This window comes from Scyliorhinus torazame, chromosome 27 (genome assembly GCF_047496885.1).
Source record: "Scyliorhinus torazame isolate Kashiwa2021f chromosome 27, sScyTor2.1, whole genome shotgun sequence".
Classification (NCBI taxonomy): Eukaryota; Metazoa; Chordata; class Chondrichthyes; order Carcharhiniformes; family Scyliorhinidae; genus Scyliorhinus; species Scyliorhinus torazame.
Window position 1 is genome coordinate 9,349,723 of NC_092733.1, and position 26,210 is coordinate 9,375,932.

Here is a 26,210-nt window from a genome sequence, read left to right on the forward strand (position 1 = left end):
GGTCAACGGCCAACCAGGACCCGGGATCTGTCAGCCAATGACATCACGGCTTCACAGTCCCACATGACCCCTAATGCATACTACCACATTCACCCCTTGTTAAAAATGAACCCGGCGGGGTGATGCTTCGCATGGTGGTAAGGGTTTACAAGGCTGGTCCTGGGAGGAAAACTTTCACATGTTATTACAGTATGTACAAGGTTTTTTTTTGTTTTGAACTATTTGCAGTAATCGTCAGGAGAAAAAACAAAATGTTCTCGTTAAAAGTCCACATATTGTAGTGTTAGACCGACGCCACGAGTCGGTCGGGCGGTCTGGTCGTCCGTGTCGATCGCCTCGGCCCCGGCGGTGGTGGTGGTGCTTGTTCCGGTGTTGTTGTCTCCGGGAGCCTTACGGTTTCAGTTTGGGCTTTACTCCTGGTCGGGCCTGGGAGGAGGACCGATCCTCCTGGGAAGGGGGTGGTCGCGGGGTGCGGCGGTGGCAGGGAGGGGGTGATTGGTGTCGGGGGGGTGAGTGTGTTGCCGGCGGGCGCCAGATCTTGCAGGGAGACCGTGTCCTGTCGGCCGTCGGGGTACTCCACGTAAGCGTACTGCGGGTTCGCGTGAAGGAGGTGAACCCTTTCGACCAACGGGTCCGACTTGTGCGCCCGCACATGTCTTCGGAGCAAGATGGGTCCTGGGGCCGCCAGCCAGGTCGGCAGCGACGTTCCAGAGGAGGACTTCCTGGGGAAGACAAGGAGGCGCTCATGAGGTGTTTGGTTAGTGCTAGTACACAGTAGTGACCGGATTGAGTGGAGGGCGTCTGGGAGGACCTCCTGCCACCGTGAAACTGGGAGGTCCCTGGACCGTAGGGCCAGTAGGACGGTCTTCCAGACCGTGCCGTTCTCCCTCTCTACTTGCCCGTTCCCCCGGGGGTTGTAGCTGGTCGTCCTGCTCGAGGCTATACCGTTGCTGAGCAGGAACTGGCGCAGCTCGTCACTCATGAAGGAGGACCCCCTGTCGCTGTGGACGTATGCGGGGCAACCGAACAGTGTGAATATAGTGTTCAGGGCGTAAATGACTGTGGCCGCGGTCATGTCAGGGCAGGGGATGGCAAATGGGAAGCGGGAGTACTCGTCCACCACATTAAGGAAGTATGTGTTGCGGTCGGTGGAGGGGAGGGGTCCTTTGAAATCCAGACTATGGCGTTCAAAGGGGCGGGAAGCCTTAATCAGGTGTGCACCATCCGGCCTGAAAAAATGCGGTTTGCACTCTGCGCAGATGTGGCAGTTCCTTGTGACTGTACGGACCTCCTCCAAAGAGTATGGGAGGTTGCGGGACTTAATAAAGTGGTAGAACCGAGTGACCCCCGGGTGGCAGAGGTCCTCGTGGAGGGTTTGGAGGTGGTTAATTTGTGCATTGGCACATGTGCCGCAGGATAGGGCATCGGACGGCTCGTTCAGCTTTCCGGGACGATACAAGATCTCGTAGTTGAAGGTGGAGAGTTCGATCCTCCACCTTAAGATCTTGTCGTTTTTGATTTTGCCCCGCTGTGCATTATCGAACATGAAGGCTACCGACCGTTGGTCAGTGAGGAGAGTGAATCTCCTGCCGGCCAGGTAATGCCTCCAATGTCGCACAGCTTCCACTATGGCTTGGGCTTCCTTTTCCACTGAGGAGTGGCGGATTTCTGAAGCGTGGAGGGTTCGGGAGAAAAAGGCCACGGGTCTGCCCGCTTGGTTAAGGGTGGCCGCTAGAGCTACGTCGGAGGCGTCGCTCTCGACCTGGAAGGGGAGGGACTCGTCAATGGCGCGCATCGTGGCCTTTACGATATCCGCTTTGATGCGGCTGAAGGCCTGGCAAGCCTCTGTCGACAGAGGGAAGGTCGTGGTCTGTATTAGGGGGCGGGCCTTGTCTGCATACTGGGGGACCCACTGGGCGTAATATGAAAAGAACCCCAGGCAGCGTTTTAGGGCTTTGGAGCAGTGCGGGAGGGGAAATTCCATGAGGGGGCGCATACGTTCGGGGTCGGGGCCTATTATCCCATTGCGCACTACATATCCCAAGATGGCTAGCCGGTTGGTGCTAAAAACGCACTTGTCCTCGTTGTAGGTGAGGTTCAAGGCTTTAGCGGTCTGGAGGAATTTTGAGGTTGGCGTCGTGGTCCTGCTGATCGTGGCCGCAGATGGTTACATTGTCGAGATACGGGAACGTGGCCCGCAACCCGTGTTGATCAACCATTCGGTCCATCTCTCGTTGGAAGACCGAGACCCCGTTTGTGACGCCAAATGACACCCTCAGGAAGTGGTATAATCGCCCGTCTGCCTCGAAGGCTGTGTACTTGCGGTCACTTGGGCGGATGGGGAGCTGATGGTAGGCGGACTTGAGGTCCACGGTGGAGAAGACCTTATATTGGGCAATCCGATTGACCATGTCGGATATGCGGGGGAGAGGGTACGCGTCTAGTTGTGTGTACCTGTTGATGGTCTGGCTATAGTCTATGACCATCCTTTGCTTCTCCCCTGTGTTTACTACTACCACCTGTGCTCTCCAGGGACTATTGCTGGCCTGGATTATGCCTTCCTTCAGTAGCCGCTGGACTTCGGACCGAATGAAGGTCCGGTCCTGGGCGCTGTACCGTCTGCTCCTAGTGGCGACGGGTTTGCAATCCGGGGTGAGGTTTGCAAACAAGGATGGGGGTCGAACCTTGAGGGTTGCGAGGCCGCAGATAGCAAGTGGGGGTATTGGGCCGCCGAATTTGAAGGTTAGGCTCTGTAGATTGCACTGGAAGTCTAATCCCAGTAATGTGGGGGCGCAGAGTTGGGGAAGGACGTAGAGCCTGTAGTTTTTGAACTCCCTCCCTTGCACCGTTAGGGTCACTATGCAGAAGCCTTTGATCTGTACGGAGTGGGATCCTGCAGCTAGGGAAATCTTTTGTGCGCTGGGACGGATGGTCAAAGAACAGCGTCTTACCGTGTCGGGGTGGATAAAGCTCTCCGTGCTCCCGGAGTCGACCAGGCATGGTGTCTCGTGCCCGTTTATCAGCACCGTTGTCGTCGTCATCTGGAGCGTCCGGGGCCGTGCTTGGTCCAGCGTCACTGAAGCCAGACGTGGTCGTAATGGTTGAGCGTCTTCTTCGAACCCCGTGGAGCCGTCGACACTGGGGTCCGTTGTTGCCGTCCAAGATGGCGTCGGGGGTGAACAAGATGGCTGCCCCCATGCATCGCACATGGCTGGGGGGTCACAAGATGGCGGCGGGGGTGGACAAAATGGCCCCCCCTTGCGTCGCACAGGTCTGGGGTGGTCCAAGATGGCGGCGCCCCTCCTCCCCTCGTGGTGGCCGGGACCCAAAATGGCGGCGCCTGCGGGTCGCACATGGGGCGCTGGGGGGGTTGGGGAGCGTTAGGAATACGCTGGACTCCCTCTTCTCTGGGGACAGCGGTGGTCGGGACCCAAAGTGGTTGCGCCTGCGGGTCGTACATGGGGCACTGGGGGGGGTTGGGGAGCGTAAAAAGCGTGCAGGGCTCCCTGTTCTCCGGGGAGAGCGGCGACCTCCCGGGACCGGCACACAGCCGCGAAATGGCCCTTTTTCCCGCAGCTCTTACAGATCGCTGCGCGGGCCGGGCAGCGCTGCCGGGGGTGTTTCGCCTGCCCGCAGAAATAGCAGCGGGCTCCCCCGGTGCGACTTGGCGTTTGGACCGCGCAAGCCTGTGGGGTGTCCGGGGGGGGTTTGTCGCGACGGGTGCGTACGGAGCCCAATGGGCTGCCGCGCGGTCGGGGCCTTGGCGCGGGTGTTTCGCGCGGCCACGTCTAGGGAGGCTGCTAGGGCCCGTGCCTCTGAGAGTCCTAGCGACTCTTTTTCTAGAAGTCTCTGGCGGATTTGGGAGGAGTTCATACCTGCCACAAAAGCATCTCGCATTAACATGTCCGTGTGTTCATTTGCGTTCATCGGCGGGCAGCTGCAGGCCCGTCCCAAAATTAGTAGCGCGGCGTAGAATTCGTCTATCGATTCTCCGGGACTTTGCCGTCTCGTTGCGAGTTGGTAGCGTGCGTAGATCTGGTTTACTGGGCGGACATAGAGACTTTTTAGTGCTGCGAACGCCGTCTGGAAATCCTCTGCGTCTTCGATGAGGGAGAAAATCTCCGTGCTTAACCTCGAGTGCAGGACCTGTAGTTTTTGGTCTTCTGTGACCCGGCCGGGGGCCGTTCTGAGGTAGGCTTCGAAACAAGTCTGCCAGTGCTTGAAAGCTGCTGCCGCGTTCACTGCGTGGGGGCTGATCCTCAGGCATTCCGGGATGATCCTGAGCTCCATAGTCCTTTAGTCACGCTTAATAAATTGTAGCGCACAAAGACTCCGAGAGACGAATAGAGTGAAGTCGATGAGGCTTTATTAAGCGTGACTGTTCCCCCGCAGTTCAGTAGTAGACTGGCTGCGGGGGAGGACTCGTGGTTCTTATACTCCGCCTTCAGGGCGGAGCTAGAGGTCAACGGCCAACCAGGACCTGGGATCTGTCAGCCAATGACATCACGGCTTCACAGTCCCACATGACCCCTAATGCATACTACCACAATCAGTTAATGCATTTTTTGATGCGTTTGGTTGGCCAGACACTGAAGCATGCTGTACAACTTGGAATGGTGCCAAGTAAAAGGTGATAAACACAATTCCTTTCCTTCTCCTGGCAGGAGGCAAATGTCTGCTTTCCCCCGTCAGGCAACCGGGGCTGGGAAGGCATACGCATTATTGATGCTTTTACAGCGGCAACGTTAGTCCCAGCGGAGAGCTCGATAGCCTGCCACTGCCTCCTGTTGTAATGTAAAGGGAGAGCATAATCAGCCTGTCGAACCAAGTCAGGTGTCACATCTCTTGGTCGCTACACACATGCAATCTGAAACGTTCAAAAGGGAATTGGATATAATCTTGAAAAGCACATATCTGCTGGGCTCCAGGGAAAAAGTGTGGGGGGGGGGGGGGGGGGGAAGCAAGACTAGTCGGAAAACTCCCTTTGAAAGAGTCAGCACAGGCCTGACGGACTGAATGGCCTGCACTCTTATGATTCGTAATTTAAAAACAAAGTTTTTGGCACTGGAGTTTCTTCCAGCACCACAGCTTAAACCAAGGGACGGCTCAATTAAGATGGCACAAAGGGTTCTGAAAGAGAATTAAAGTTTGCTCTGTTGCTTCAGGCTTGGGTGGGTGGAGGGGAGGGTGAGTTTTAAGCTAAGGATTCTCTTTTGTGCCTCAGTGATGATGCTATGACTAAAATCTCTCAAGTGGACCAAAGGTTACAATTCCCCAATGGTAGGAAGTAGGTGAAAGGTTGAATTGAGTTGGTGCCAGTCACCCATGCTCATGTGCATTTGAGTGTTCATGGGTGTGACCCCAGGGCAAAAAGCAGTGCGATAAAGCTCGACAAGTACACAATAAGCTGAACAAAGAGTTCAAGCGCAAAAAAAAACACTGAGCAATTTGCTGACGTCTCAGAATCACAGGATGGTTACAGTACAGAAGGAGGCCATTCAGCCCATCGGGTCTGCGGCGGCTCTCCAAGTCAGCAATTCACCTCGTACATTTCTCTGCATTCAACTTAGTCTGCCACCTGCCCGCCCATTCCACCAACTTATCTATGCCCTCTTGGAGTTCTACACTATCCTCCTCACAGTTCACAATGCTTCCAAGTTTCTCACCATTCCCAAACTTTGAAATTGTGCCCCGTACACCAAGGTCGAGGTCATTAATATGCGTCAGGAAGAGCAAGGGTCCCAACGCTGATCCCTGGGGAACTCCAGCCCGAAATACATCCATTAACCATTACTCTCTGCTCCCTGCTACTCGGTCAATTTTGTATCCAAGTTACTGCTGCCCCTTTTAATCCGCGAGCTATCATGTGCTCATAAATCTCTTGGGTAGCACTGTGGCAAATGCCTTTTGGAAGTCGGAGGGCTCCTCCGCCTTGAGAGTCAATCTAGAAGTTCAATTAAAAGGAACATATGTACACGCACTCTAGCCCACTTCACTGTCGCTTGAATGGAGCTCTCACAGATAGCAGGGAATCTGAAGTCCTGCTGTGATGAATTTGTTCTGTGCTGCCATATTGCTTTAAGGCCATCGTGCTGGGAAACTAAGTAAATGTTAGCTGTTTAGTGAGCGAGGCGCCAAATAATTTATTGCAGATTTTAGGCTCCAGATCAGAAACACAAATCAAATTCCTGCCTTATTATTTATTTAAAACAAAAAGTGTGACAGGTTTGTTGTCGATCAGCTTTCTTTATGCTGGGGCAGCATCGTGGTCAGGACTGCTGCCTCACGGACTTCCGGTGACGGCGGGCAGGAGGCGGCCGCACAATGGAGGGCTCCCGTTCGGGAACTGCATTTTCGGGGCTTTAAGCCCGGTCCCAGGGTCCACGGAGGCGGCAGAAGCAGGGAGAAGGCACGGAGGAGGCACAGTGAAGACACAGGAGGGAAAAAAAAAAAAGGAAAAATGTCGAGGGTGAGCAAGAAAACGGGCGAAAAAAAAACAGCTGAAGGTCCGTCGGGGAGTGGAAAGGTCACCGCGGGGTCACCAAGGAAAATGGAGGCTGGAGCACCAGGGAAGGCCGCACTGCTTACGGCTGAAGAAGTAACTAAGGTGATGGCCGCGGGATTTGAAAAGCAGTTGGCGCAGATTGCGAAATGCATGGAGACGGTGAGGAAGGAGATGAGGGAGGTTTTGAGTGTGCTGGTGGAGGAGGCGGTTTCCCCCGTGAGGACGGAGGTGGCGAGCGCAGTGGCAGAGGTGCGAGAGCAAGGGGAGGCACTGAAGGAAGTGGAGGAGATGTTATTGCAGCACGGTGATCAACTTGCCTCGATGGGGAAGGAGATGCGGAAGGTGATGGACATTAACAAGGATCTGCGAGGAAAAATGGGAGACCTGGAAAACAGATCGAGGCAACAGAATTTGAGGATTGTGGGGCTGCCCGAAGGAGTTGAAGGACTGAAGCCGACTGAGTATTTTGCCGCGATGCTGGCAAAACTATTGGGGGAGGGGGAGGATCCCTCCCGATATGAACTGGATCGGGCTCATCGGTCGTGGAGGCCTGTACCAAAGGCGAGTGAGCCGCCAAGGGCAGTGACTCTGTGCTTCCGTAGGTACAGGGTGAAGGAGAAGGTCCTGAGCTGGGCCAAGCAGAAGCGGGTGGTGCAGTTGGCTGGAGCTGGTATACGTGTATACCAGGGCTTTACGGTGGAGCTGGCAAGGAGGCGGGCTGCCTTCAACCGGGTGAAGAGGGCACTGTACATTAGCAAGGTGCGGTGCGGCATTGTATATCCAGCGAAGTTGAGGGTGACTTACAAGCTCAGCAGCGGAGGAGTTTGCGAAAGCAGAAGGACTGTGGCAGAACTGACAAATTGAGGAATGGCCACGTGCCGATGTAACCACATGACTGTATTTTCTTCTTTCTTGTATCACTGCGCGTGGGTGTAGAGACTAAAGGAGCCAATGTGGTATTTATTTGGACAAGGGAAGGGACGGGACTTTCACTCGAAATGAGGGTTCTTTGGGGCGTAGGTGGATATGCGGGGTTTGTGTGCTAAAAGGGGATCTTTGGGCTTTCCTAGGGCCGGGCAAGGGGGAAAGGGACCCGGGCGGGGGCCTCCACGCTGGCCGGTTTAAGCCGGCCAGTGAACGGGAGTGAGGTGGGGGGAGGGGCTGCGGCCATCGGAGCCTGGCAGAACAGGGTCCGAGTGGTCTAGCCGGGGTGGAAAGTTGGGGGGAAGGGACCGAGGTTGGGAGGAGGAGTTTTACACGAGGCAGTGGACGGGAGCAGCTGGAGACGGGGGAGGTGGGGGGGGCTGTGTAAGATTAAGGGTGACTACGGGTAATCCCAGATTCCTTTTTGTCATTTGTTTATGTAAACATGCGGGTTGAGGTTTGGGGGTTGGTGGGTAGATGGGAATGTTGTTATTATGGGGACTGACATACCTTGCTGATTATTGTTTATTGTTGATGGATGAAAATGTGAAAAAGGAGAATAACAAAATTTTTTTAAAAAAGGACTGCTGCCTCACGATACGGAGGAACCGGGTTCGATCCCGGCCCGGGTCACTGTCCGTGTGATGTTTGCACACTCGCCCCCGTGTCTGCGTGGCTCTCACCCCCACAACCCAAAAAGATGTGGTTAGGTGGATTGGCCACGTTAAATTGCCCCTTAATTGGGGGGGGGGGGGATTTGGTTCTCCAAATTAAAAAAAAAAACTTCCTTCGCACTGTCCACAATAAATTAGAAATGTCATTTTACATAAATGAGGATGTTACCCACTAGGCGCGGTGGGGAAAGTATTTCAGACAGTAATGTAATACTTGTAGCGTGTGCTAGTGGCATTGCAATCAGTACATTATCCAGGCTCTGAGGCTGACCTCTCTTGCGGTTTGATGTGAAATTGTGGGGAGGATGAGCTGCTGAGGTCACATTTCCCGATGCAGAGTGAGGAAATGGTAATTTCAGACCCACATACCACCAGATATGTGAAATTTAATTCCACATTGCGCTGCGTAGGGATTTTAACTCTAAGGTGGTGTAATCAGGTTCCCCATAAACTTCCAAAAGTCAAATGGGTGGTCACGTAGGTGAAAAAGTAAGGATTGTTTGTCTAACTTGGACAGTTCTTTTATGGGCGGCACGGTAGCACAGTGGTTAGCACTGTTGCGTCACAGCTCCAGGGTCCCAGGTTTGATTCCCGGCATCGGATGACTGTGCGGAGTGCGGAGTCTGCACGTTCTCCCAGTGTCTGCGTGGGTTTCCTCCGGGTGCTCCGGTTTCCTCCCACAGTGCGACGATGTGCAGGTTAGGTGGATTGGCCATGCTAAATTGCCCTTAGTGTCCAAAAAGGTTAGGTGGGGTTACAGGGATAGGGTGGAAGTGTGGGCTTAAGTAGCGTGCTCTTTCCAAGGGCCGGTGCAGACTCGATGGGCTGAATGGCCTCCTTCTGTACTGCAAATCCTATGATACAGGGTCTCTGACGGGCTGACTTTAATACTTGCAAATATAATGAGTCCAAAGGGTTTTATGACCACTTTGACTAGTTCGGCAATGGTGAATTGCTGAAGCATTACTGGGGTTTAATATTTCAGTTTTGGGTGAACATTAGGTTCACAAATGGGAAAAACATCATACCCCTCAAAAATAAACACTGCCCTTTGGACACTGCCTGCTTTTTAGTTTGGCTGAACACAGCTGCTTCGTTCACAGGAAGGTTCTGGTAGAGAGACATACCTGAGGGCTGCTACATACCAGGGAAAACTGGCTTTGAGCAGCCTGTTATCTGTCCTCAACATCTCACGGTGCATTCCAAGGACCCATCCCAGCTTGCAGCAAATGTTGACTAAAGTGCGGGATGCATCTTACAAATGGAAAAACTAGCTTCAGAGCGCAAGCTGCACTCCTCTTCCCGCCCCCCCTCCCTCCCCAAAACCCCGGTAGAGTCGTTACTGTAAAAGCGGAACTGATTTCATGGCGGTAACCGGATAGGATTTGCAGATCCCAAACTACGTCCAATTCTCATAGTCACAACTGTACCGTTCCTATGGCTTTAAATGTGGCAATTGTGGGTTTAAGGTCTCGCCACAGACCAGGATAGCGGTGTAACATAATCCTGCCGAGGCCACTGGGCTACAAATGGTGTAAATGAGGGGTCTAGGATTCAAATAGAAACCATTGTTATAAATCCATTGAAGGATACCACAGGGTAAGCAACAGACCATAACATGCTATATCAGGACTTCTGGGTGCGGCGATGACCAGCTAAGTCGCATGTTTCGGCAGCTCCCGGTGGAACGGACTTTTGGGCTCTTAATAGGAGCCCCATCGGCAATTTTAACGGCAAATAACACTGTGCGGTAATCCAGAAGGGAATCCCCCCTGGACACGGATGGAAAAAAGAGATGAAAGTAGCCGGATTGCGGTGGATCCTCAAGAGCAGCGGCCAGGAAGGCAGGCACAAAGCAAGATGGCGTCAGAAGAAGGCAGTTTAATTTGGGGCCCTGACCAACAAGAGTTCCTGCGGCGTTGCGTAGATGAACTCAAAAAGGAGATGAAGAAGGAGCTGTTGGCCCCGATATTACAAGCGATTGAGGGGCTAAAGGAGGAGCAAAAGACCCAGGAACAGGAGCTTCGGGTCGTGAAGGCAAAGGCTGCTGAGAATGAGGACGACATACAGGGCCTGGTGGTGAAAACGGAGATCCACGAGGCACAACACAAAAAGATGTGTGGAAAGGCTGGAGAACAATGTGAGGAGGAAGAACTTAAGGATTCTTGGTCTTCCCGAAGGTGCAGAGGGGGCGGACGTCGGGGCATATGTGAGCACGATGCTGCATTCGTTAATGGGATCGGAGGCCCCAACGGGTCCGCTGGAGGTGGAGGGAGCCTATCGAGTTATGGCGCGAAGACAGAGGGCTGGAGAAACTCCTCGAGCAATAGTTGTGAGATTTCTCCGATACAAGGACAGAGAGATGGTCCTCAGATGGGCCAAGAAAACTCGGAACAGTAGGTGGGAGAATGCGGTGATCCGCGTGTATCAAGATTGGAGTGCGGAGGTGGCGAGAAGGAGGGCAAGCTTTAATCGGGCCAAGGCGGTGTTGCATAAAAGGAAGGTCAAATTCGGAATGTTGCAGCCGGCGAGACTGTGGGTCACACATCTAGGGAAACACCACTATTTCGAAACGGCAGACGAAGGGTGGACATTTATTGTCGAGGAGAAGCTGGAGTGAGTGGGCCAGAAGAAAAACAACATCTGGGACAAAGGGGGGGGGGGGGGGTGAATTTGTGGGATGAAGGGGGGAAAAGGGTGAAGAGAAGACTTCCCAGATTGTTAAACCTGCGACCCTGTAACTTCTCTCTCTTCCCCATGTTGTGGGGGAGGGGGTGAGGGAGGATGAGGAGCTGTGGGCGCCGGCCATTGGGGGCGGGCCCAAAAGGGAAGTGCGGGCTTTGTTCCCGCGCTATGGTAATCATGGCGGGAACAGGGAAGCAGGAAGGAGGGGGCCTCGCACAGTGGGAGCCGAGGTCACGGGGCGAAGCCGAGGTCGGCCAGAGTTTGCTGACTTCTGGGAGCAACATGGGGGGTGCAATTACGCTAGCTTGGGATCTAGCGGGGTTGCTGCTGCTGGGGAGAAGGGGGAGCTGGTATGGGAGGGGGGGGGGGGGGGTCGGGGCGGGGGGGCGCCGCCTGGGGGGGATACAGCTACGTGGGAACCGGGTGAGGAGCTGGATTGAAAAAGGAAATGGCTAGTCGTCAAGGGGGGGGGGGGTAAAGAGCCCCCCAACCCGGTTGATCACGTGGAATGTGAGAGGGCTGAACGGGCCGATTAAGAGGGCACGGGTACTCGCACACCTAAAGAAACTTAAGGCAGATGTGGTTATGCTTCAGGAGACGCATCTGAAGCTGACAGACCAGGTTAGACTTCGCAAAGGATGGGTGGGGCAGGTGTTTCATTCGGGGCTGGATGCAAAAAACAGGGGGGTGGCTATACTAGTGGGGAAGCGGGTAATGTTTGAGGCAAAGACTATAGTGGCAGATAGTGGGGGCAGATACGTGATGGTGAGTGGCAAACTGCAGGGGGAGACGGTGGTTTTGGTAAACGTGTATGCCCCGAACTGGGATGATGCCAATTTTATGAGGCGTATGTTAGGACGCATCCCGGACCTAGAGGCGGGAAAGTTGGTAATGGGTGGAGACTTTAATACGGTGCTGGACCCAGGGCTGGACAGATCGAGGTCCAGGACCGGAAGGAGGCCGGCTGCAGCTAGGGTGCTTAAGGATTTTATGGTGCAGATGGGAGGAGTAGATCCCTGGAGATTTAGTAGACCTAGGAGTAAGGAGTTTTCGTTTTTCTCCTATGTACATAAAGTATTTTCACGAATAGATTTTTTTGTTTTGGGAAGGGCACTGATCCCAAAGGTGACGGGGACGGAGTACACGGCTATAGCCATCTCGGATCATGCTCCACACTGGGTGGACCTGGAGATAGGGGAAGAAAAACAACAGCTTCCACCCTGGAGAATGGACATGGGATTATTGGCAGATGAGGGGGTGTGTTTAAGGGTGAGGGGGTGTCTTGAAAGGTACTTGGAAATTAATGATAATGGGGAGGTCCAGGTGGGAGTGGTCTGGGAGGCACTGAAGGCAGTGGTTAGAGGGGAGCTGATATCAATAAGGGCACATAAAGGAAAGCAGGAGGGTAGGGAAAGGGAGCGGTTGTTGAAAGAACTGCTGAGGGTGGACAGACAATACGCGGAGGCACCGGAGGAGGGACTATACAGGGAAAGGCAAAGGCTACATATAGAGTTTGACTTGTTGACTACGGGTAAGGCAGAGGCACAATGGAGGAAGGCACAGGGTGTACAGTACGAATATGGGGAGAAGGCGAGCAGGTTGTTGGCCCACCAACTGAGGAAAAGGGGAGCAGCGAGGGAGATAGGAGGGGTGAGAGATGAGGAGGGGGAGATGGAGCGGGGAGCGGAGAGAGTGAATGGAGTGTTCAAGGCATTTTATGAAAGATTATATGAAGCCCAGCCCCCGAACGGGAAGGAGAGAATGATGTGCTTTCTGGATCAGCTGGAATTTCCTAAGGTGGAGGAACAGGAGAGAGTGGGGCTGGGAGCACAGATTGAGACGGAGGAAGTGAAGGGGATTGGAAGCATGCAGGCGGGGAAGGCCCCGGGACCAGACGGATTCCCAGTTGAATTCTATAAGAAATATTTGGACTTGCTGGCCCCGCTACTGATGAGAACCTTTAATGAGGCGAGGGAAAGGGGGCAGCTGCCCCCGACTATGTCAGAGGCAACGATATCGCTCCTCCTAAAGAAGGAAAAAGACCCGCTGCAATGCGGGTCATACAGGCCCATTTCCCTCCTGAATGTGGATGCTAAGATCCTGGCCAAGGTAATGGCAATGAGGATAGAGGACTGTGTCCCGGGGGTGGTCCATGAGGACCAAACTGGGTTTGTGAAGGGGAGACAGCTAAATACAAATATACGGAGGCTGCTCGGGGTAATGATGATGCCCCCACCAGAGGGGGAAGCGGAGATAGTGGTGGCGATGGATGCCGAGAAAGCATTTGATAGAGTGGAGTGGGATTATTTGTGGGAGGTGTTGAGGAGATTTGGCTTTGGGGACGGGTATATCAGGTGGGTACAGTTGCTGTATAGGGCCCCGATGGCGAGCGTGGTCACGAATGGACGGGGGTCTGAATATTTTCGGCTCCATAGAGGGACGAGGCAGGGATGTCCTCTGTCCCCGTTATTGTTTGCACTGGCGATTGAACCCCTGGCCATGGCACTGAGGGGTTCCAGGAAGTGGAGGGGAGTACTTGGGGGGGGGGGAGGGGGGAGAAGAACACCGGGTATCTCTATATGCGGACGATTTGTTGCTGTATGTGGCGGACCCGGCGGAGGGGATGCCAGAGATAATGCGGATACTTGGGGAGTTTGGGGATTTTTCAGGGTATAAACTGAACATGGGGAAAAGTGAGTTATTTGTGGTGCACCCGGGGGAGCAGAGCAGAGAGATAGAGGATTTACCGTTGAGGAAGGTAACAAGGGACTTCCGGTACCTGGGGATCCATATAGCCAAGAATTGGGGTACATTACATAGGCTTAATTTAACACGGTTGGTGGAACAGATGGAGGAGGATTTCAAGAGATGGGACATGGTGTCCTTGTCATTGGCAGGTAGGGTGCAGGCGGTTAAAATGGTGGTCCTCCCGAGATTCCTTTTTGTGTTCCAGTGCCTCCCGGTGGTGATCACAAAGGCTTTTTTCAAAAGAATTAAGAAGAGCATTATGAGTTTTGTGTGGGCTGGGAAGACCCCGAGAGTGAGGCGGGGATTCTTGCAGCGTAGTGGGGACAGGGGGGGCTGGCACTACCGAGCCTAAGTGAGTACTACTGGGCCACCAATGTTTCAATGGTGTGTAAGTGGATGGGAGAAGGGGAGGGAGCGGCGTGGAAGAGAATGGAGAGGGCATCCTGCAAGGGGACTAGCCTGCAAGCAATGGTGACGGCGCCGTTGCCATTCTCACCAAAGAAATACACCACAAGCCCGGTGGTGGTGGCTACATTGAGAATTTGGGGGCAGTGGAGACGGCATAGGGGAGGGACGGGAGCTTCGGTGCGGTCCCCGATAAGAAACAATCATAGGTTCGTTCCGGGGAGAATGGATGGGGGATTTGGAGCATGGCCAAGAGCTGGGGTAGTACAATTAAGAGATCTATTTGTAGATGGGACGTTTGCGAGTTTGGGAGCGCTGACAGAGAAATATGGGTTGCCCCAAGGGAATGCATTTCGGTATATGCAATTGAGGGCTTTTGTGAGGCAACAGGTGAGGGAATTCCCGCAGCTCCCGACGCAGGAAGTGCAGGATAGAGTGATCTCAGAGACATGGGTGGGGGACGGTAAGGTAGCGGGCCTATACAGGGAGATGAGGGACGAGGGGGAGATCATGGTAGATGAGCTGTAAGGGAAATGGGAAGAAGAACTGGGGGAGGAGATTGAGGAGGGGCTGTGGGCGGATGCCCTACGTAGGGTAAACTCATCGTCTTCGTGTGCCAGGCTAAGCCTGATACAATTTAAGGTGCTACACAGGGCGCATATGACTGGAGCACGGCTTAATAAATTTTTTGGGGTAGAGGATAGGTGTGCGAGATGCTCGAGAGGCCCAGCGAATCACACCCGCATGTTCTGGTCATGTCCGGCATTACAGGGGTTCTGGGTGGGGGTGGCAAAGGTGCTTTCGAAGGTGGTGGGGGTCCGGGTCGAACCAAGCTGGGGGTTGGCTATATTTGGGGTTGCAGAAGAGCCGGGAGTGCAGGAGGCGAGAGAGGCTGACGTGTTGGCCTTTGCGTCCCTTGTAGCCCGGCGCAGGATATTGTTAATGTGGAAGGAAGCTAAGCCCCCAGGGGCGGAGACCTGGATAAACGATATGGCAGGGTTCATAAAGTTAGAACGGATTAAGTTCGTGTTAAGGGGTCCACCAGGCGGTGGCAACCGTTCGTCGACTACCTCACAGAAAGATAGAGGGAATGGAAAAGAAGTAGATAACAGCAGCAACCCGGGGGGGGGGAAGAGAAAGGAATCGGACGGACTCTCAGGGATGTTATTGTACATGTATGGGTATTTGGTATATGTAATTGTATATTGGACTGTTGGACTGTAATTTTGGAGAGTATTTATTTTGGACAAGGCAGTTGCCATTTAGTTTTGTTTTTCTTTTGTTTTTGTTTATATATATTATTTATTTATTTGTTTAAAACTGGCCACGGCTATTTATATTGCTTTATTGTTGTGTAAAAGAAACACTACGTATTGTTATGTTTGGCCAAAAAACTCGAATAAAATATATATTTTTTAAAAAAACATGCTATATCAGTCAATGGATCCAAAATGTTGTATTTTAAAAATTGACTGCTGCTGAACGTGGATTGTATCCTTTCTTTGGTTGCGATACTATTGTTGAAAACAAGTGTATTTATTAAATAAATTAAATCAGGCTCTGAATAGTTTAGGAGTTTTTATAGACTGGTCTCTGGTTTTGATGAACGAGAGGGCTTTACAAAAACTTGACTTTAGTATACGACAACTTGGGGATGGCGTGAGCTCATTGAAGATGGAGAGCAGCAATGAGCTTGTGGAAGACAAAAGCAAAGGACTATGTTCATGTGTACGGTGGCACGGTTCAGCACCGCTGCCCCACAGCGCCAGGGACCTGGGTTCGATTCTGGTGACTGCCTGTGCAGAGTCTGTACGTTCTCCCAGTGTCTGCGTGGGTTTCCTCCGGGTGCTCTGGTTTCCTCCCGCAGTCCAAAGATGTGCAGGTTAGGTGGATTGGCCATGATCAATGTGCAGGGTTACAAGGATAGGACAAGGGAGCGTGCCTAGGGAGTATGCTCTTTCAGAGGGTCGGTGCAGATTTGATGGGCCGAATGGTCTCCTTCTGCATTCATAGACAGGGGCCTGCCCTCTGCAAACAAACGGGACATGGAACATTATCGTGCCTTCCTTGGAATTAAAAACAAAAGCACAGGGAAACAATAGTTCTCTGGTGCATTCTCCATGGCAACGCTTTGACCAATCAGAGTTGGCTGGTCAACCAACCAGCACACTTTTCTCATGCTGTCGAAATTGTTGCTCTTTTTGAAATTTGGCATTCTTGGGTGTGTCCCGAGGAGTGCAAGATGGATACCTTCAACCGCATGCCTGTGCTTTCCAGCAATAAGCAAAGGAACATTCCCTTTCAACGCCCCGGCCTGGAAAATGGCACCAATGTTACGTCCTGATTAGAGAGTAACACTTGATGACAAAGCTGTTGTAGGAGCTTTTCAACATAGCACTTTATGCTTAGTTTACGCTGGAGGAAGACATAGCATCGAGATGAGATGTGTTCAATTTCCAGTGCAAGCTGCCCGTCCTCCTCAGCAGTAGAGAGGGTGAGGGGGGTGGGGGAAGGGGGGGGGAAGAGGAGGAAGGAGGAAGGAGAAACCAGTTGGGAGAGTCACACCAAAGCAGACCTCGAGCTTCTCAATAGCTAGAGACATTGGCAGTCAGTTAGAAGTGAATCACTCACCGCCCCCTCAAGCCTAGGCATCAGGCCTTATGGGTCACACTACGATATAAACAGGGCCAACCTGTCACAGCATCCATTTGCAGACGTTAGTATTTGCATTCGATAAATAATTCTGCATTAAAATACGTTACCCATGAATCCGATTGCCAGCGGCGCAGGGGGTGGATATTTGGAAGCTGCATTGAGTAGAGGGTCAAGATGTTCTGTGCCAACTGCAACTTTGCTTGGATCCCAGTTTCCAGTGCAGAACCTCCGAACTTTCATCCCCAGGATCCCATTTACTTCCAACAAGGCTGGAACACAAGCACAAGACACAAACCATCAAGCTCAACTCGCAACACCGTCAATGTGCCGCAGATACCGCGCTTTCTGGGCTGTGAATCAAAGACAGCAGCGGGACACTGAGCGGCACAACCGGTCGGAGATTAAAAAACATCGCTTGCAGAGTAACAGCGCGCGCTTGAAGAGACAAGAGTCGTCATAGATTATCATAGAATTTACAGTGCAGAAGAAGGCCATTCGGCCCATCGAGTCTGCACCAGCTCTTGGAAAGAGCACCCCACCCAAGCCCACATCGCCACCCTATCCCCGTAACCCCACCCAACACTAAGGGCAATTTTAGACACGAAGGGCAATTTAGCATGGCCAATCCACCTAACCGGCACATCTTTGGACTGTGGGAGGAAACCGGAGCACCCGGAGTAAACCCACGCGCACACGGGGAGAACGTGCAGACTCCGCACAGACAGTGACCCAAGCCGGGAATCGAACCTGGGACCCTGGAGCTGTGAAGCAATTGTGCTAACCACTGTGCTGCCCATTGTCGGAGATGCCACCTCTCTATTGAGATTTTACATCGAGGGCCCCATCAGGTTAATTAACTGGATACTTAGCGCATTCCCGCCTGCAGGATTTACCTGCAAAGCAGCAACCACACCTTGTTAAAAATAAGGTGAATTTGACAGAGCACGGCGTGGTATCCCAGGGATGTGAAAGTGTGCGGAAACAAAGCTGCCTACTCACCATCACTCATCTCTGCTCCAAAGATAATAGCTTTGGCTCCCGACACAGACAGGCAGTGAGTGAGCGCGTCCAGGCGGAGGTTGAAGTTGAGCAGCGCGCCCTCCACCCCGACCTTCGCCATGCCGAGCCACAGCCCAACAAACTCGGGCCGGCTCTCCATGAACAGCGCGATGACGTCACCCGGCCCATAGCCCTGCTCGCGCAGGAAGTTGCCCACTGCGTTGGAGTATTCGTCGAGTTCCCGGAAGGTCCATTTTTGGTCGACCCCTTCGTAAATAAGGGCCACTTTATCTGGGTGCCTCTGCACGGTCTCCTGAAAGATCTTCGGGATGGTGTTGTCTTCCCGTTGGTTTCTCCACACAGCTAACCTAACCCTCAGCAGCAACACCAGGCCACTGTCGAAGAGAGTGGGGGGGGGGGGGGGGGGGGGAAAGAGAACAAAATCACAAGGCCATTAATTCGGTTTTGATTTCATTCTTCATTAAACTTCCAAAATCACAGATAACCGAGGCTGTCAGGACAGAAACGCGATCTGCAGTTTCAACCTGAGAGTTGCTGGAAGATTGCTCTGGTCACCAATGCCAAACTTGCACTGTAGCTTCTAAAGGAGCACGCTCGAGACACAAACCCTACCAACGCATTGCTCCCTTAACCTTGGGCCTTGCTTAAGCCCCAGTCTCAGACCATTACTTAACATCTGGAGCGGGCCAATCAAGCCTCGAGTCTGCGCCACCATTCAATTAGACGAAGGCTGGCTGGCTGGCATGATATATTTATCGGCCTTCATTTTGCGTTCCTTAACCAACAATAATCCCTCAATTTCGGTCTTCAAAGTTGCTGTAGTCCCAGCTTTGTTTGTACAGCGTGTGGGAATGGGGAAGGGAAAGAGCTAGAATTGAAGATTTCTACTGCGACGTGGGAAAAGTGCTTCCTGATTTAATTCCCGAATGATCTGGCTCTCATTTTACGATTATGTCTCCTTTCCCGTGATACCCTTGATCAGTGGAAATAACATCGGCCTGATCAAACCTGTTTAACATCCAATAATAATCTTTATTAGTGTCACAAGTAGGCTTACATTAACACCGCAATGAAGTTACTGTGAAAAGCCCCCAGTCGCCACACTCCGGCGCCTGTTCGGGTACACAGAGGGAGAATTCAGAATGTCCGATACACCCAACAAGCACGTCTTTCGGGACTGTGGGAGGAAACCGGAGCACCCGGAGGAAACCCACAGACACGGGGAGAATGTGCAGACTCCGCAAAGACAAGGACCCAAGCTGGGAATTGAACCTGGGACTCTGGCGCTGTAAAGCAACGGTGCTAACCACTGTGCTACCGTCTGCCCCGGATAGATCACCCTCAACCTTCTCTTTACACAAGTCACGATCTTCTTTCTGTAAACCAAACCAGGCACTGCACTAAAAGCGTGGCCCTTCGCTAGCGTTTGTTACTTTAAAAAAAACAACTTTTGTGCTTTAAGGCAGACTTGCCCAACGCGTGGCACCGTAGTCAAAGACTCTTCCAAGGAGAGGCCGTTTCTCTCCCACGTTGGCTATGAGCCAAATTGACAACAAATGTGGGAGAGGGCCAGTCCCGATTGGAGGAGCAGCTTCCTTCAGTATCGGTGAGTGTGGGAGGGAGGGAGGGAGGGAGGTTTTCAGGAAGGGGACTGCCAAAGGGGGCAAACCTGACTGCACGCGAGGTTGGGAATATACCTGGCTCACTCACAATCTCAGGATTCACACCAACCCACACGGGGGTGGGGGGGTGGGGGGGGAGGCGAGGGCGGATGAGTGAGCACCCCGAGAGTGGGAGTGAGCCGGACGCGCACAATTTGACCCCCTCACGGTCATCTCCATTAGTTACTCTTTTTTTAAAATCAACAACTTGTTGTTCGACATCGTTTTATTTCCTCTCAGCAAATTATTTACTTTGTGGGGCAACATTTTACCGAATTTCACGTTTAATGCTGTGCCAAACCGTATCTTTCTGAAGTTTTCTTCATCAACCCCTTGGGCGAGAAAAGAAGTGTACGGAAGCTCCTGGCGTGAAAAGACTGGACAAGCCTACTCTGAGGCAGAGATAAACTAGCAACTCCCTGCAAGCCTCTCTCACGAGTCTGAAACAATGTTATATGCAATGCTGGCATGCGTTTGTTGTCAGTATGCCAGGAAAATGTGCACAGTGCTGCCCTCAAAGTCACTGCTGCCTCCCAACAATGGCTCTCATTTCACCAGCCTTTGAGAGAGGATGTACAGTCTCACGAGCTTCAAATGGCACGAACCTGGGTAGCCTTTGGACAGAATCACGACCCCTGGTTAGAGAAGGTCTGTAAGAATAATCATCATTGAGACGAGCTGTTTTCTGCCAATCAGCTTCTTTCCGCGAAATGACACCGCCCAGATTAGGTTCGCTAGAGCCTAGTTTGGATACTGTCAGGGGGGATAGCCTATCAGGGGAAAACAGCAGCAGCCAGAGCAGTGGCACCACGGCTGGCTCTGATGTTCAGAAGGGAGGGTCAAAGCGCAGAAGAGCATTAGTAATAGGGGACTCTATAGTCAGGGGCACAGATAGGCGCTTCTGTGGACGTAAAAGAGACTCCAGGATGGTATGTTGCCTCCCTGGTGCCAGGGTCCAGGATGTCTCCGAACGGGTAGAGGGCATCCTGAAGGGGGAGGGCAAACAGGCAGAGGTCGTTGTACATATTGGTACTAACGACATAGGCAGGAAGGGGCATGAGGTCCTGCAGCAGGAGTTCAGGGAGCTAGGCAGAAAGTTAAAAGACAGGACCTCTAGGGTTGTAATCTCGGGATTACTCCCTGTGCCACGTGCCAGTGAGGCGAGAAATAGGAAGATAGAGCAGCTAAACACGTGGCTAAACAGCTGGTGTAGGAGGGAGGGTTTCCATTATCTGGACCACTGGGAGCTCTTCCGGGGCAGGTGTGACCTATAGAAGGACGGGTTGCATCTAAACTGGAGAGGCATAAATTTCCTGGCCGCGAGGTTTGGTAGTGTCACACGGGAGGGTTTAAACTAGTATGGCAAGGGGGTGGGCACGGGAGCAATAGGTCAGCAGGTGAGAGCATTGAGGGAGAACTAGGGAATAGGGACAGTGTGGCTCTGAGGCAGAGCAGACAGGGAGAAGTTGCTGAACACAGCGGGTCTGGTGGCCTGAAGTGCATATGTTTTAATGCAAGGAGCATTACGGGTAAGGCAGATGAACTTAGAGCTTGGATTAGTACTTGGAACTATGATGTTGTTGCCATTACAGAGACCTGGTTGAGGGAAGGGCAGGATTGGCAGCTCAACGTTCCAGGATTTAGATGTTTCAGGCGGGATAGAGGGGGATGTAAAAGGGGTGGCGGAGTTGCGCTACTGGTTAGGGAGGATATCACAGCTGTACTGCGGGAGGACACCTCAGAGGGCAGTGAGGCTATATGGGTAGAGATCAGGAATAAGAAGGGTGCAGTCACAATGTTGGGGGTTTACTACAGGCCTCCCAACAGCCAGCGGGAGATAGAGGAGCAGATAGGTAGACAGATTTTGGAAAAGAGTAAAAACAACAGGGTTGTGGTGATGGGAGACTTCAACTTCGCCAATATTGACTGGGACTCACTTAGTGCCAGGGGCTTAGACGGGGCGGAGTTTGTAAGGAGCATCCAGGAGGGCTTCTTAAAACAATATGTAGACAGTCCAACTAGGGAAGGGGCGGTACTGGACCTGGTATTGGGGAATGAGCCCAGCCAGGTGGTAGAAGTTTCAGTAGGGGAGCATTTCGGGAACAGTGACCACAATTCAGTAAGTTTTAAAGTGCTGGTGGACAAGGATAAGAGTGGTCCTAGGATGAATGTGCTAAATTGGGGGAAGGCTAATTATAAGGCTAATTAGAGATATGGATCAGAAATTGGCTAGCTGAAAGAAGACAGAGGGTGGTGGTTGATGGGAAATGTTCAGAATGGAGTTCAGTTACAAGTGGCGCACCACAAGGATCTGTTCTGGGGCCGTTGCTGTTTGTCATTTTTATCAATGACCTAGAGGAGGGCGCAGAAGGGTGGGTGAGTAAATTTGCAGACGACATTAAAGTCGGTGGTGTTGTCGACAGTGCGGAAGGATGTAGCAGATTACAGAGGGACATAGATAAGCTGCAGAGCTGGGCTGAGAGGTGGCAAATGGAGTTTAATGTAGAGAAGTGTGAGGTGATTCACTTTGGAATGAATAACAGGAATGCTGAATATTTGGCTAATGGTAAAGTTCTTGGAAGTGTGGATGAGCAGAGGGATCTAGGTGTCCATGTACATAGATCCCTGAAAGTTGCCACCCAGGTTGATAGGGTTGTGAAGAAGGCCTATGGAGTGTTGGCCTTTATTGGTCGAGGGATTGAGTTCCGGAGTCATGAGATCATGTTGCAGCTGTACAAAACTCTGGTACGGCCGCATTTGGAGTATTGCATACAGTTCTGGTCACCGCATTATAGGAAGGACGTGGAAGCTTTGGAGCGGGTGCAGAGGAGATTTACCAGGATGTTGCCGGGTATGGAGGGAAAATCTTGTGAGGAAAGGCTGATGGACTTGAGGTTGTTTTCGTTAGAGAGAAGAAGGTTAAGAGGAGACTTAATAGAGGCATACAAAATGATCAGGGGGTTAGATAGGGTGGACAGTGAGAGCCTTCTCCCGCAGATGGAAATGGCTAGCACGAGGGGACATAGCTTTAAACTGAGGGGTAATAGATATAGGACAGAGGTCAGAGGTAGGTTCTTTACGCAAAGAGTGGTGAGGCCGTGGAATGCCCTACCTGCAACAGTAGTGAACTCGCCAACATTGAGGGCATTTAAAAGTTTATTGGATAAACATATGGATGATAATGGCATAGTGTAGGTTAGATGGCTTTTGTTTCGGTGCAACATCGTGGGCCGAAGGGCCTGTACTGCGCTGTATCGTTCTATGTTCTATGTAGTCGATGCACGCGTGATGAACAAGCTGCTCGAAAGACAGACCTACCTGACCACTGTCTCAGGTGCTTCACGAGGTTGGGCAAGATGAATGTTAACAGTGCCAATGTTAGGAAGGGCAAGCCTTTGAGGAAGTTAAGCAGTACCCCACAAAAAGGGAGGGAGGTCCAGAGACTGGGGTTTGGATAGCTCAAGGTACAGCCGCCATTGCGAGGCCGAGGGCATTGGGGATGTGCGAGGCCAGGGAGAAAGCACACAGATATAGGAGGATTGTGGGGCCAGTGCAGGGGACAGAGATGTGGAGGGCTGAGGCCATGGAGAGATTTGAACGTGAGGAAAGCAATGAGGCGCTGGTGGGTCAACAGTCAATGTCAGAGGCGATGGGCAAGTACGATTCAGTACAAATCCGGATTGCGTGCAATGGTTAAAAAACATAAAATAAAGCTTTCAAAAAAGGTGGATGGGCAGGGAGGCCAAGACCGGACACAGGGAAACTTTAACCAGAGGCGTGTTTAATATTTGATGCAGCGTCTGTGCAGCAACCCCTCCATACTTACATTATTAAAACCAGCGACAGCGAAGGAACGGCTGATATATTTCAGAGTCTGGATGGTGAGTGACTCGGAGGGCAACTTCGAGGTGGTGGTGTTCCCGTGTTCCCATGTACCTGCTGCTCTTGTCGTACTAGATGGTAGAGGCCGTGGATTTGGAATGCGCTGCCTGAGGAGCCTTGGCGAGCTACTGCAGTGCATCTTGTAGATGGTACACACGGCTGCGTCGGAGTGAATGTTTATAGAAAGGTTCTTATCGAGAGGACTGCTTTGTCCTGGATGGTGCCAAGCTTCTTGAGTGTCGTTGGAGCTGCACTCATCCAGGCAAGTGGGGAGTATTCCATCACACTCATGACTAATGTCTTGTAGATACAACATAGAACATGAAAAATACAGCACAGAACAGGCCCTTCGGCCCACGATGTTCTGCTGAACCTTTGTCCTAGATTAATCATAGATCATAGAAATTACAGTGCAGAAGGAGGCCATTCGGCCCATTGAGTCTGCACCGGCTCTTGGAAAGAGCACCCTACCCAAGGTCAACACCTCCACCCTATCCCCATAACCCAGTAACCCCACCCAACACGAAGGACAATTTTGGACATTAAGGGCAATTTATCATGGCCAATCCACCTAACCTGCACATCTTTGGACTGTGGGAGGAAACCGGAGTACCCGGAGGAAACCCATGCACACACGGGGAGGATGTGCAGACTCCGCACAGACAGTGACCCAAGCCGGAATCGAACCTGGGATCCTGGAGCTGTGAAGCAATTGTGCTAGCCACAATGCTACCGTGCTGCCCTCAAGAACAAATTAATCTACATTATATCATTCTACCGTAATCCATGTACCTATCCAATAGCTGCTTGAAGGTCCCTAATGTTTCCGACTCAACTACTTCCACAGGCAGTGCACTCCATGCCCCCACTACTCTCTGGGTAAAGAACCTACCTCTGACATCCCCCCTATATCTTCCACCATTCACCTTAAATTTATGTCCCCTTGTAATGGTTTGTTCCACCCGGGGAAAAAGTCTCTGACGGTCTACTCTATCTATTCCTCTGATCATCTTATAAACCTCTATCAAGTCGCCCCTCATCCTTCTCCGTTCTAATGAGAAAAGGCCTAGCACCCTCAACCTTTCCTCGTAAGACCTACTCTCCATTCCAGCCAACATCCTGGTAAATCTCCTTTGCACCTTTTCCAAAGCTTCCACATCCTTCCTAAAATGAGGCGACCAGAACTGCACACAGTACTCCAAATGTGGCCTTACCAAGGTTTTGTACAGCTGCATCATCACTTCACGGCTCTTAAATTCAATCCCTCTGTTAATGAACGCGAGCACACCATAGGCCTTCTTCACAGCTCTATTCACTCGAGTGGCAACTTTCAAAGATATATGAACATAGACCCCAAGATCTCTCTGCTCCTCCACATTGCCAAGAACCCTACCGTTAACCCTGTATTCCGCATTCATATTTGTCCTTCCAAAATGGACAACCTCACACTTCTCAGGGTTAAACTCCATCTGCCACTTCTCAGCCCTGCTCTGCATCCTATCTATGTCTCTTTGCAGCCGACAACAGCCCTCCTCAATATCCACAACTCCACCAATCTTCGTATCGTCTGCAAATTTACTGACCCACCCTTCAACTCCCTCATCCAAGTCATTAATGAAAGTCACAAACAGCAGAGGACCCAGAACTGATCCCTGCGGTACGCCACGGGTAACTGGGATCCAGGCTGAATGTTTGCCATCCACCACCACTCTCTGACTTCTATCGGTTAGCCAGTTCGTTATCCAAATGGCCAAATTTCCCACTATACCATGCCTTCTTACTTTCTGCATAAATCTACCATGGGGAACCTTATCAAATGCCTTACTAAGATCCATGTACACTACATCCACTGCTTTACCTTCATCCACATGCTTGGTCACCTCCTCAAAGAATTAAATAAGACTTGTAAGGCAAGACCAACCCCTCACAAATCCGTGCTGACTACCCCTAATCAAGCAGTGTCTTTCCAGATGCTCAGAAATCCTATCCCTCAGTACCCTTTCCATTACTTTGCCTACCATCGAAGTAAGACCAACTGGCCTGTAATTCCCAGGGTTATCCCTAGTCCCTTTTTTGAACAGGGGCACGACATTCACCACTCTCCAATCCCCTGGTACCACTCCTGTTGACAGTGAGGACGAAAAGATCATTGCCAACGGCTCTGCAATTTCATCTCTTGCTTCCCATAGAATCCTAGGATATATCCCATCAGGCCCGGGGGACTTGTCTATCCTCAAGTTTTTCAAAATGCCCAACACATCTTCCTTCCTAACAAGTATTTCCTCGAGATGGTGGTTAGGTTTTGGGGAGTCAGAAGGGGAGTTATTCGCTGCAGGATTCCCAGCCTCTGACCTGCTCTTGTAGCCACAGTATTTATATGGCTGGGTCCAGTTCAGTTTCTGATCAATGGTAACCCCCAGGATGTTGATTGTGGGAGATTCAGTGATGGTAATGCCTTTAATGGTTTGATTCTCTCTTACTGAAGATGGTCATTGCCGGGCACTTGTGTTACAAAGAACAAAGAAATGTACAGCACAGGAACAGGCCCTTCGGCCCTCCAAGCCCGTGCCGACCATGCTGCCCGACTAAACTACAATCTTCTACACTTCCTGGGTCCGTATCCTTCTATTCCCATCCTATTCATATATTTGTCAAGATGCCTCTTAAATGTCCCTATCGTCCCTGCTTCCACTACCTCCTCCGGTAGCGAGTTCCAGGCACCCACTACCCTCTGCGTAAAAAACTTGCCTCGTACATCTACTCTAAACCTTGCCCCTCTCACCTTAAACCTATGCCCCCTAGTAATTGACCCCTCTACCCTGGAGAAAAGCCTCTGACTATCCACTCTGTCTATGCCCCTCATAATTTTGTAGACCTCTATCAGGTCTCCCCTCAACCTCCTTCGTTCCAGTGAGAACAAACCGAGTTTATTCAATCGCTCCTCATAGCTAATGCCCTCCATACCAGGCAACATTCTGGTAAATCTCTTCTGCACCCTCTCTAAAGCCTCCACATCCTTCTGGTAGTGTGGCGACCAGAATTGAACACTAT

General features: G+C 51.7%; 1 protein-coding gene across 8 annotated transcripts in view; it reads right to left on the bottom strand.

Annotated features, from left to right (window-relative positions):
* Positions 1-26,210, bottom strand: part of slc27a1a (solute carrier family 27 member 1a) — a 70,936-nt gene that overhangs the window by 29,093 nt on the left and 15,633 nt on the right. For all 8 annotated transcript variants that reach the window (XM_072490929.1, XM_072490935.1, XM_072490934.1 and 5 more), the window contains 2 exons: positions 17,596-17,990; positions 16,704-16,865 (listed from right to left, as the gene is read on the bottom strand). In XM_072490929.1, the coding sequence (XP_072347030.1) occupies positions 16,704-16,865; positions 17,596-17,990 (557 nt within the window). The remainder of the gene's footprint in view (positions 1-16,703; positions 16,866-17,595; positions 17,991-26,210) is intronic.